The following is a 13,490-nucleotide window of genomic DNA, read 5'->3' as shown; positions in this document are numbered from 1 at the left end:
CGATCTAAGTCACCCTGTCTCTTGCAGATCGTGCCCTTATTGGCCAGTTCACAAGACTGTGGCCTTCCCGAAATCCACATAGAACTGGGTCGCCAGGAACTGGGCACCCTTGATAAAAGACAAAGTAACCTCATACTTTCTCGGGAGAGGCTACTTTTTGTTTGAGTTCACTGCAAAAGAGGACAAGGATTTGATTTTCGGGATTGGACCTTACTTCATGGGCCCTCAAGGATTGTATTTGAATAAATGGACGCCAGACTTCGATCCGACGGTGGATGTGTCACACAGCGGTCCCGGTGTGGGTGAGGCTCCTAAACCTTCCAGTGCACTGTTGGAATTGGGATTCTCTGAAGCACATAGGCAATACCCTAGGAAAATTTATAGACAAGGCTAATAACAAAGATCAGTATGACTGCGCCAGAATTTGCGTGGAGGTAGATCTAGAGATCGGACTACCGGAAGCCATCAAAATAATCGTAGGCCCCTGGACTCATGTGCAGAAACTTGATTATGAGCAGCTGCCCTTCAAATGCCGGAAGTGCCACGTCTATGGCCATTTTTCCAGAGACTGTCCGTCCAACGGTGTGGAAGAAAAAGGGAAAGAAGAGGGCTGGAATCAGGTAAAGCGCACCAAAACCTCTCATAAGAAGACTGCAAACGCAAATGCTAAAGCTCCACAGACGGGTCCTGCTCAGAAACCATCCACGGAAGGTCAAGGGAACAAATTCGAGCTTCTTGGATCTGAAATCATGATCTCCCAAGAGGTAGAGATCCCAAAGGAAATTTCTCCATCCAAAGCTTCCCCCTCCATCAAAAGTGGAAGTGCAGCAGAGAGATCCAAAGGGAAGATCTCAGAAGAGGAGGAGGAAACCCAAGAATCTGAGGAATCAGAAGAAGAAGGAGAAATAGGAGACTCTCAATCTTCTCCCAAAAGATCCACAAGAGGACGCAAGTCTGCAAGGGAAAAAAGAGAACAAGAAACCTACAAGGACAAGCTTCAGGGCAGCCAGCCAACTCTAGAGAAGCTATTGGCAAAAACCCCGAAGATGACGAGGAACCAATCTCAGGGCTCCAAGGGAGCTCATCACAACAAAAATAAATGATGAAGATAGTCTCCTGGAATTGTAGGGGAATGGGCACTACAGCCAAGGAAGAAGCAATGAAAAGTTTAATAAGATTGGAAGCCCCTGGATACTCCTCATCCAGGAGACTAAAATGGAGGACACAGCTTTCCTCCAAGCAAGTAAAAAATTTTGGAATAAAAGCGGAGCACAAGCAATTTCTGCCCGTGGAGCCTCGGGAGGGCTTGGGTCGCTCTGGAATCCTAATAAGTTCTCATTAATCTCTGAGTCTCTGAATACCCATTGGATTTTCTTAAAAATGCAGCATTTAGAAACTAAGGAGTTCATTTGTCTATTCAATGTGTATGCTCCTAACAATGCAGGTGAGAAAAAAAACTGCTGGGACTCCATAAAAAGTCTGGCAGATCTAGAGAACCTGGAAAATATCATCATAGCCGGAGATCTCAACCTCACCCTCCTCTCGTCAGAAAAAAGAGGAGGCAGCATTGTAAGGGATCCGGCAAGAGAATGGGCGGAGGACCTCATGCAGGACTGGGACCTGCTAGACATCAAGCCGGTTACTGGTAAGTTTACTTGGTCAAATAAGAGAGTTGGTCCTGGACATATAGCGGCAAGACTTGATAGATTTTTTGTTCAAAGCTCCTTCCTGCTTCTTGGGCTAGAGGCTAGAATGCACATTCTTCATAGCAGTGTATCAGATCACAAGCCCATTAGTCTTGAGCTGCTGGCTCCCAAGGACCTGGGGCCTATCCCTTTCAGATTCAGTTCACTATGGACTAAAGAGGCAGACTTCATGCAAAAGGTCAGAGATTGCTGGAAAGACCCAGTCAAGGGTTCCCCTTTTTTTGTTTGGGAGGAAAAACTTAGAAGAGTAAAAGCAATGTTGAAAAACTGGGTTAAGACCTTGCCCAATCCTGCTGCTGAAAGGAAAAAAATTCAAAACACTCTAGAAATGCAACATCTCCATCTAGAAGCAGCTGAAATCACCAAAGAAGAGCTGGACAAGGAGTCGCAGCTACAGCAGAAATTTCATAAGGCTTGTTTGGCTGAAGAAGAATTCTGGAGGCTCAAATCCAGGAGTCTATGGCTCAAAGCAAGCGATAGAAACTCCTCTTTTTTCATAAGCAAGCTCAAGCCAGGAAATGCTGTAACTCCATCTCTGAAATCAAAGAAGAAAACTGCACCTTAAAGGATTTTTCCAGCATCAAAAAGGCAGCTTCCAAACATTTTAAGAAGATGTATAGTGAAGACATGGAGGCTGGCCAAAGCTCTAACCTTCTGGAAGCTGTTCCCCGCCTTATCACTTCTAGAATGAATCACCTGCTTGAAAGCAAAATCACAAAAAATGAAGTCAGGGACGCCCTCTTTGCAATGGATCCTAACAAAGCCCCGGGACCAGACGGTTTTACAACTAGATTTCTCCAGACCTGTTGGTAGATTGTGGAGAAGGAGTTTTTAAAAATGATTCAGAAGTCCCAAGATTGTCAGAAAATCGGAGGTTGCACAAATTCAGCTTTTCTCGCCCTCATCTCTGAGGAAAAAGGAGCAAACTCATTCAATAGATTCCGCCCAATCTCCTTACGTAACACTTGATACAAAGTGATAACCAAGGTGATAGTGAACAGGCTAAGAAATATTCTCCCCAAAATCATTCCGGAGAATCAAGGAGGATTTATTCATGGCAGACAGCATGTGGATAACTTCATCCTGGTCCAAGAAGCGATCCATTCCAGTCTTCATCGAAAAGAAAAAGGTATGGTCATTAAACTAGATCTAGCAAATGCATTTGATCGTGTAAGGCATAGCTTTTTGATGGACGTTATGCACAAGTTGGGTTTTGGTCAAAATTTTATTAACTGGATCCGAGCTTGTATCTCGGAGCCCTGGACTGCTCCCTTGGTGAATGGTAAGGCTGTTGAATTCTTTAAAGCCTCTAGAGGGCTGAGGCAGGGGTGTCCCCTCTCACCCCTCCTCTTTGTGCTGCAGGCTTCTGTCCTCAGCTTTTATTTAGATAAGAAATAGCAAGATCAAGATATAGCTGGCCTGTGCATAGCAAGAGGGGTAAAGAACATCAATCACGCCCTTTTCGCGGACGATACCTTGCTGCTGGGGGCTGCAACTCCACTTTCAGCAGTCAGATTTAAAGAAGTGCTGGAAGATTACTGTGAAGTCTCGGGCAGCGAATTAAATAAGGGCAAATGTCATATCTACTGCTGGAATATCTCTGCTTCATCCGCAAACTCCATTGCCAGATGTCTAGGTTTTGTAGCCTCTTCAAATTGGACCTCTTTTAAATACCTTGGACTTCCCATCTTCCATAAGAGGGCCTTGAGCAAAGACTGGAATCCTCAGATAGAGAAATTCAAATAAAAAATGCAGGCCTGGGGATCCTCTTGGCTCAACATTGCTGGCAAAGCAGTGCTTATCAAAGCAGTTCTTAGTAGCCTACCTTTATTCCAATTCTCTGTTCTCTTGGCACTTAGGGGAATCCTCAAGAAGATGGAGGAGCTAATTAAAAAAAAAATTCTGGAAAGGAGGCAAGCAAAATGAAAAGAGGATCCCTCTAGTTAACTGGGGAATTGTCACCAGACCGCTTCAGGAGGGAGGGCTGAATTTCAAAGATCTCTGTGCTCAAAACTTAGCCATGGGAGCAAAATTGATTTGGAAAATCATAGCTCCCAAACCAGGTTGGGTACACTTAGCACTGTGGAAAAAATACTTCAGAGGACAAAGACTCCGATGCTTGGATCAGCCCAAATCCCATCTCAGAACCCCATTCAGCATGCTCTGCAACAAAGCTGGCCCTCTGATAAGAACTCACTCCTTCTAGATACCTGGAAATGGTAAATCTATCAACCTGTGGGACGACAGCATAATGAACAGGCCCCTGCTGGCAGAATCGAACTCCATGACCGAGCTGAAGAGTTGGATGACGGACGCAAATATCAAAACGTTGTGGGATTTTTCGAATTGGAGTGGTGACTGCTGGGCTGGTTGGAAGCAGCTCCCGGTTCCACCCGCACTGCAAATCGACTTTGCTGCGTTCCTAAAAATTATGCATGGGCTGGCTCCTTCCCACGCTCGGAGGAAAGACGTGCGAGGCTGGGGTCCAAAACGGGATGGTTACATGGTGGCTCTGGGCTATACCAAGTGCATGGAACAACCTCACGTCCCTCCCAATCCTGCACCTTGGTTTGGCATCTGGAATTTTCCCTCTATTCCAAAAATCGACCATTTCTGCTGGCTGCTCTGCCACCAAAAAATCCTTACAGATGACAGGTTACAGAAAAGGGGCTTTTTCGGGCCTTCAAGATGCACGTTATGCAAGGAAAGCCCGGAATCCGCCCTTCATCTCACGCTAGAGTGCAAATTCGCAGGCCTTATCTGGCAAGAGCTTCTTGGATCATGGAATTTTAAGTTCACCTTCCCTGTTCCGTCCCAGACTTATTTGCTGGATGGTTGGCCAGATACCTAGGCCCAAATCCAAAAAACAAAATCATCAAAGCAGCATGGACTGCTCTGCCTAAACTCATTAACTGGAAAATCTGGTTAGAGAGGAATAGAAGGATATTCATAAATAAAGAACAGGATTTCAGACTAATTGCAAATACAGTGAAATGCCAGTTAATTGAGTGGCTGAGAGACAAAATGGATGATACAAATCTATGTCAGCAAGATCTTGAGTTTGGAGTTGCACTCAATCTCCAATTCCAAAAATCGACTATCATATCTATCTCTCTCAAAGATTGGCAAATCAGGAAAAATGAAGAAGAATTTCAATCCTGGATTTCCAAGCAAACTCTTCCTTCTCTCTTCTTTGACGGGGCAGCCAAGGGAAACCCAGGAATTGCTGGCGCAGGAGACTCATTATAAACTCAGAAGAAACTTCTATCCACAGATATGCTTGGGGACTGGGTCACTCCTCAAGCATGCAAGCTGAAGCGATGGCCCTTCTTCAAGGGATCAAACTACTCAAAGAGTTGGGCCACAAGGAGGCAAATGTCTTTGGTGATTCGCAGGTCATCATCAAAGCAATGGTGACCAACACTAATCCAGCAGATCTGCGGCTTGCAAGGATGATTACAAGGATCAAAGACATGACAAAGCCCCTGAATTTGAAATTCTTTCATGTTCTGAGAGCAAACAACAAAGAGGCAGACATAGAGGCAAACAAGGCAGTCCAGCTAGCTGCTGGGACTATTCTCAGAGACAAAGAAACCTCATGGGATCCAATCCCCTAATCTTCCATGTTTTACTACATTTTATTGAAACAGTTTGTATGCATCACAACTCACAGGAAAGCAACAGTAATAGTTCACATTATAAAATGTAAAAAGAGGTGACTCATAAGCGTATGTGCTATGTCCCTCTTGTTGGAGAGGCGCTCAGAAATCAGCTTCACTATCTGTAACCTGAATTGTGGCTTTTTTCCAAATATATAATGAAATCCCATAACTGTTTTGTATTATATATATATATATATATATATATATATATATATATATATATTATATATATATATATTATATTATATTATATTATATTATTTATAAAATAAATTTAATATGATTCATCTTAATTCAATATTTATAAATTCAATATGGATTTATTTTAATAATTTATTAGTTTTTTAGGGGAAAAAGATCACATTTTTAGAGGTGAAAAGAGATGAAATTTTCTTTTGAACTATATTCTCTTTAAATTAACTTGAGATTAATGTTAACAACACCATGTAATGAGAATCTTTATGCTTTTGATTTCAGATTTCTGTGATCCATATCATTATCAAATAGAATTTTCAGAATAATCACATAATTGATTCAACTATGTGATTATTCCGAAAATTCTAATTGATAATCTTTATGTTTTTTAATATATGTTTTTTCTTTCTTTGAGTAAAGAGATCAAATTTTTATGAATATTATTTTTTTAGTTGTATGTATTTGGTAGTTTGAGATATTGAATAAATTTTATTCTTTGAGTAAAAGATCAAACTTTTAGAAATATTTTTTTATAATACATTTTAATTTCTGATTTATCATATTTAAAGAGGGAATAATTTTTTAAAGATAAAACACTTTTTTAAGTTGAAAATTATTGAAAAAACATTTTTATTTTTATTTTACCAGATTTGGTCCCTCTCGAGATATAATAGATCCATAGCTAAGATAGGTTTAAAAGGATAGATATGTGTAAATGTCGATATAAGTGGAAAAACAACCAATAAAAACTTTCATCTTGCCACATATGTGCAAAGTTTAAATTTATGGGTTGTAATGTATGTTTGTAGAGTTTCAAAACATTGTCGACATGTAAATGATCAAACCAAAACACATTGAAAACTAAGATATTATCTAATTACAAGGCACATTAGTGACTTGAAAGGCATAAAACATTGAGTCTGAGATCAAATTTGGTCTTCAAAGTTGTCTTCTACACATAATAGGCTTCTTTTGCCCTTTATGATACTCTAAAGCAAAGTCCATCTTGGTAAAGTACTAGGAACCTCTTCAAATGATCAAGAAGACCATTAATTTTGGGTAATGGATACTACTTATTAATTATAACCTTGCATAGGGATTTGTAATTTTTGCATAGATTCCATTCATGTTGCTCCTTCTTGAGAATCACAAAAATAAGAGATCCATAGATATATGTGCTAATACTAATATTTTGTTGGTATTTAGAGTCTGTGAATTTCACAAACAAGAAAGAAAATGCACATAAAAAACATAAACTAAATTTGCACAAGTAGACACGGAATTTTACATGGTAAAACTCTGACGATGTGTCAAGGAAACCTCCACGGCACAGGGGATTCGAATTTTTAATATTCAAGGTTAAAAAGTGACTCTCCAAATATACATCAAGCCTCTCAGGAAACCTTATCTAAATAGGAACACATCATTACATAATTTCCTATCGTTACACACCTGTCTGAACAGTAAATCCAAGTTAGCTGAGGTAATTACATTTGTAACAATCTTTTAGTTAATTTCATTCTTAATAATCTCCACCTTGAAAAAAAATTTCCTACTCCCTTTCCCATGCCCATTCATCATGTTTTTTGCAAGCCAAGAGAAGCCGAACACCACCGCAACTTCTCTACCAATACTGGTTTTGCGAACATGTCTACATAATTATCTTCTGTGTGGACCTTCTTGAGAGCTACTTTTCCACCATCAATTACATGTCTTACAAAATGGTATCTTACATCAATATGTTTAGTCTTGTTGCGATAAGTTGGATTAGTAGTCAAATGAATAACACTCTGATTGTCAAAGAATACATACACTTTTTCCTTCATCCTTCCAAGCTCATCAAGTAGACATTTCAACCAAATTGCCTCTTTACAGGCATCTGAAGCAACTATATACTTTTCTTTAGTAGTGGACAAAGCAATTGTTTCTTGAAGCTTTGACATCCAACTAATTGCTCCACCTGCAAGAGTAAAGACATATCTTGTAGTGGATCTCTTGTCCAATTCACCAGCATAATCAACATATTCACGGATTGAATCTCCACAACCATTAAAGATGATATGATGGTCGCTTGTACCTCTCAAATATTGAAGCACCCATTTCATTGCTTGCCAATTTTCTTCTCCTAGATTACCAAGAACCTACTAACAACTCCAACTTCATGTGAGATCCTAGGCCTTATAGACACCATCACATACACTAAGTTTCATACTACATTTGCATATGGTACATGAGAAATATACTTATTTTATTCATCAGTTCTAGGAAACCTGAAGAAAGCTTAAAATGGGAAGCTAAAGGAACATTAACAAGTTTCACATTGTTCATACTGAACTTTGCAATTATTTTCTCCACGTGCTTTTGTTATGATAACCAAATCTTTCCATCTTTCTTGTCTTTGTGTATCTCCATGCCCAAGGTCTATTTTGCAACTCCAACATCCTTCATATCAAACGCCCTAAAAAATTGAGCCTTAACCTATTGATCTCTGCATGCTTTTGATTGCAATAAGAATATCATCAACATACAAAACTAAGATAATGAATATACCAATGGAATCTTTAAAACACACGTAATGATCATATTCACTTCTAGTGAATTTTTAGCTCGCCATGAAGGAGTCAAACTTCGTGTACCATTTCCTAGGAGACTACCTCATGCCTTATAATGATTTCCTGAACTTGCAAATTAATCTCTTGTTGCAACCTTGTACAAAACTTTAAGCTCGTTCCATTTAGTTCTTCTCATCCAAATCTTCATGAAGAAAATTTGTTTTAACATCTAACTATTCTAATTCAAGGTCAAGTCATGTAGTCATTTCTAACATGGTATGAATAGAAACTAGTTTTGTGGCTGGTGAAAAGATCTCCTAGAAGTCAATACCTTCTACCTAAGAGTACCCTTTTTATACCAGCCTTGCCTTATATCTTTCAATGCTTCCATCAACATTTCTCTTCAATTTGAAGACCCATCTACATTCGACAACACTTCTCCCTTTAGGAAGTTCTACAAGATCCCAAGTTTTGTTCTTGGTTAAGGAATCCATTTCCTCATCGATAACCTTCTTCCATTTTTTACTATCGGCATCATCCATTGCTTCCTAATAACAAGAAGGTTCCCCAACCTCAGTAATCAACGCAACAAATGAAGCAAAATATTCATACCTTTTGGGTGTTCTTCTTTCCCTTGCAGACATCCTAAGAGTGATTGGTTGTTGAACTACTTGTTGAAATTCTACAGTTTCCTTTAAGAATTCTTCACCTTTTTCTTCATAAGTTTCTTCTTCCTTTCGAATTTCTGAAAAGGTTGAGTCTCCAACTATTTTTTTTTGATTCAGCAATACCTGTTCCTGTTCAAATTTTTCAACATTAGATTTTCAAAGAGAATATTCATCAAATGTTACGTCTCTACTAATTATTATCTTATGCAAAGAAGGATTCCACAGCCCATATCCTTTCCCAACATCAGCATACCAGACAAATACATAATATTTTTCTTTTGTGTCTAAACTTAGAACGTTGATTATTTGGAATAATAGCATAGGCATTATAACCAAAAATTCTTAAATATGAATAATCACAAGATTGACCTAACCAAACCTCTTCAGGGTTTTTACAATTAATAACAATTGAAAGTAATCTTTTTATTAAATAATAAGCAATGGATACTACTTCTACCCACAACTCCTTCTGCATATTAGTATTGTTGATCATGCTTCTAGCTCTTTCCATAAGAGTCTTGTTCATACGTTCGACAACACCATTTTGCTGAGGAGTATAGATAGTAGTTTTTTGTTTAAGAATCCCTTCATCATTGAAATATTGTCCAAATTCTAAGGAAGTAAATTCACCGCCATTGCGAGTTCTTAAATATTTAATTGTATTGCATGTTTTCTTTTTCACCATAGATTTAAACTATTTAAAAGCATTAAACCCATTAGCTTTTCTTTTTAACATATAAACCCAAACTTTCTTGGAATAGTCATCAATAAATGTGATAAAATAGGATGCACCTCCATTAGACACTATAGGATATAGTCCCCAAAGGTCGGAATGAATATAAACCAAACTCTTTTACTATTATGACTATCAGCTTTAAATTTTTGTCTACATTGTTTTCCATATACACAATGTTTGCAAAAAATGAAACTCAATGATTTCAAATTAGGAAGTAATTTGTGATTCATCAGTACGTGAACTCATGTGACACAATTGTTGATGCCATAGGTAGGTATCTTCTCCTGCCTCCTCAGATACAGTTGTTGCCTCATTGACTTGAGTACTTCTTTTAAGTTTGTAAAGATTTATGATCTTCTATGCCTTCATAACGATCGAGCGCCCTTTGAGACTCTCAGCGCTCCACCTTGACCTATGAATTTTTAACCCTTTGAGTCCAATACTCCCAAAGAAATCAAATTCTTTTTCAACTTAGGTACATGTCTAACATCAATCAATGTTCTAATTGTACCATCATACATTTTAATTCTGACATTTCCCACCCCAACAATTTGACAATATACATTATTACCCATAAACACAGAACTGCCATTCACAACTTGATATGAAGTGAACTAGTTTCTATGTGAACTCATGTGATGAGAAGTGCTAGAATCTAACAACCAATATTCAAAATGTTGAGAAACATTGCAATTAGACAAAGCTTCATCTATCATACCTAATTCAACAGACAAAACTTCATCAATCATATCTGACTCGACTTGATTTGCTTCCTTCTTTGGGTTTTCACCAGACTCTTTTCTTTTCCAACAGTCCTTCTTGAGATGCCCTATTTTGTTGCAAAACCAACATTTGGCTTTACACTTCTTGCCTCTTGACTTTGATTTGGAAGAACTTCTTGATTTTTCTCCTCTCTCCCTGGATCAGCCTCTGGCTACCATAGCTTCTGGCATGGAAGTTTCAATGCTAGACTTCCTCTATACTTCTTCAAATAACATAGCTCCTACAATAGAATCAAATTCTAGAGATTCAGTTGTGCTCAAACTGATAGAAGTCACAAAGTGATCCCAAGACTCAGGCAAGGAGCATAACAAAGTAATGGCTTTATCTTCTTCTTCAAATTTGACCTCCATATCAGTCAACTAGAAAATAAGTGTATTAAATACATTTAAGTGTTCTACAATTTTAGTGCCCTCCTTCATCGAAGGCTATACAACTGCCTCTTCAAATAAATTATGTTGGTTAAAGACTTGGTCATGTACAAAGTTTCCAATTTTGTTTCTTCAACAATGTTGAAGATAACATCATCCGTCAGGCACAACCTGATGGTACTGAGAGCTCAAGCATCCAAGTCCTCCCATTCCAAATTTGTCATGCCAATATGTCTCTTTCTAACCCCATCTAATGCTTTGTGCAAACCTTGTTACACTAGAAAATCTCGTATTGTCAATTTCCACATTGAAAATTTGTTTTTTATCGGCAAACTTCTCCACCTCAAACTTGGCATTAGTCATTTTGGCCATTTTTCTTCCTACATGGGCTCTTTCAAAATTTCTTTTAAACTTTAAAAATTTGAGTCGGTTCTTTCAAAGGTTCCAAAAATAATCTTTCACCTAGGGTTTTCCTCCCTTTTAGAATTTCCACTTTTAGCTAAGGTTTTCCCTTATTAAATTTTTTACCTCCTTGTTTGAAATTTAATTTTCTGATATTTTTTTCATTTGGGTTTTCCACCAAGGTTTTAAAAAAAAATATAATTAAAAAAAATGTTTCCCTTTTCCAGAATACCAAAAAAAAATATTATTTTTTATCCTCTTCTTCAAACAAAATCCCTACAACAAATTTCCACCAAAAAATTCTCCCACTTAAAAAATCTAAGAAATACCATATTAATATTAAACCAAATAGTGAATTTCAACAAATTCTTCTTCCACTTAAAAATTATGAGAGATAGCGGATTAATATTAAAACTCTGCTTTGTTATTTAAAAAATTATCGGACATTCACTGTGGGCTACTTTCGGCTCCAAGAATCCTCTGTGGTCTTGCTCGATAGTTCTTTTGAGGCTTTGTCTAGTGGTCCCTCTTTGTGTGTGATCCACAAGTTTATTATGACGACTCTCTTTATGTGTGGCTTCCCCAAATTGGTCAACTACCCATCTTTGTTTAGCGGCCCTCTTTATGTATGGCTTCCACAAATTTATTTGGTGGCCCAACGTAGAAACGACACTTATGCTCGTCTTTATATGTAGTCGGACTACCTTTAGCATTTTACAGTATTAGCAAATCCTTTCAAATGTTCCTTCTGATTCATTTCTATTGAGTGATTGTCTTTACACAACATACATATTTTATAGAAGACGTTGGGCTCTTTGGTTTCTTACAGTAAGAGGAAATGACTTTTCCTTAGCATTGGTGGCTTCACTTTCATGCCTCTTCCTTTGGCAGTAATCAGAACTTTTATCTCACGACCTTTCACAACCACAAAGCTCTAATACCACTTGTTGGTATTTAGAACCTGTAAATTTCGTAAACAAGAAAGAAAATGCACATAAGAAATAGAAACTAAATTCACACAAGTAGTCATGGAATTTTACGTGGTAAAACCCTAACAATGTGTCTAGGAAACCTCCATGGGGCAAGGGATCAGAATTATTATTATTCAAGGTCAAAAAATAACTCTCCAACAATACATCAAGTCTCTCGAGCAACCTCATTTAAAAAGAAAGACATCATTACATAACTTCCTATCCTTACTCAATTATGTGAATAGTAAAGCCAAATTTACTGAGATAATTACATTTGTAACAATGTTTTAATTGTTGTCATTCTTAACATATTTCCATGCTACGAGAGTAATGTGAACTTCCATTCAATTTTCATATATGCAAGAAATTGAGTAAAAAAAGACCTAAGAACTAGCTCAAAGGAATGTTGTATGTCCTAAAAAGGAGTTAAAACTTATATTCATTGGCACACCGGCTAATCGACATTAACTACTAGTTTATATGGAGGAATAATTTTTTTTTTTTTTTAAACGGACTTTGCGTTGCATGCCTCTTAACAAAGATTAATTTTTGTTAGAGACATAAAAGACAATAATGACAATGGGAAAGTCTCAACAACAATTTTACTTTGAATGATAAATCAATGAACCTACGCGGTGCGGTGGTAATAATAAATATTAAGGAAAAAGGTGCAAATATAAAAACTGAGTGTCCTCTTTGTGTGTATAAAATCAATTTGGAAAATTATAAAATTTGGGTAAAATAATTTTGGATTTCGATTGTTTAGCATAAAATTAATATATATTATAATAATATATAATGGATAGTAAAGGTTGATTGGAGAATCATTTATATAATTTTTCACATGAATTGTTTAATATAAAATTAGCTAGTAAATTTGATAATAATCATCACTCATAAAGTGTATAAATATATTTTATTTATCAATGATATAAATATTTTTAATTTGGGAATTTATTAATTTAGTTTTTAATTATATTTTTATCATATTGAGTTGATAATGGACATAAAAATGGAAATTAATAACTTCCTTCTATTCCTTGATGTTCTTGTATCTAATCTTACTAATGGCTTCTTCTCCTATCAGGGCTATCGAAAAAAGATTCATACTAATAGATACCTCGATGCTCATTCTCATCACCAACTTGCTCAAAAAGCTATTGTTTTGAAGACTTTGGTGACTCATACCATTCACATCTCTGATACCAAACACTTTGATCAAGAACATCTCGACTTGACCAAGTCCCTTTGAAGCAATGACTACTCGTCTTCCCAAATCAAAAAATCCTTTCACTTAGCCCTCCATCCTAAATCCAAAACCAATCATTCATCTCTCCCCTTATCCAAAATAACCCTCCCTTACATTCAAAGTGTTACTGACCATATTACCAAGATTGTGTGGAACAAAAAAGAACATTAAAATGTCCTTCAAACCTTAAACCACCCG

The 13,490-nt window shown here is 37.2% G+C and overlaps 1 protein-coding gene across 1 annotated transcript; it reads left to right on the top strand.

The window, feature by feature from the left end:
• Positions 1 to 1,605: 1,605 nt before the first annotated feature.
• LOC149253522 (uncharacterized) lies at positions 1,606 to 2,271 on the top strand. Its single transcript, XM_089454520.1, has one exon. The coding sequence runs from the start codon at positions 1,606 to 1,608 to the stop codon at positions 2,269 to 2,271; it is 666 nt and encodes a 221-aa protein (XP_089310646.1).
• Positions 2,272 to 13,490: the final 11,219 nt, after the last annotated feature.

The sequence above is a fragment of the Pinus tabuliformis genome, chromosome 7 (genome assembly GCF_031772625.1).
Source record: "Pinus tabuliformis cultivar Carrire ecotype Pingquan chromosome 7, CPIR1, whole genome shotgun sequence".
In the NCBI taxonomy this organism is placed as follows: Eukaryota; Viridiplantae; Streptophyta; class Pinopsida; order Pinales; family Pinaceae; genus Pinus; species Pinus tabuliformis.
The sequence above is the reverse complement of the archived record's forward strand: the minus strand, read 5'-3'. Positions and strand labels throughout refer to the sequence as shown.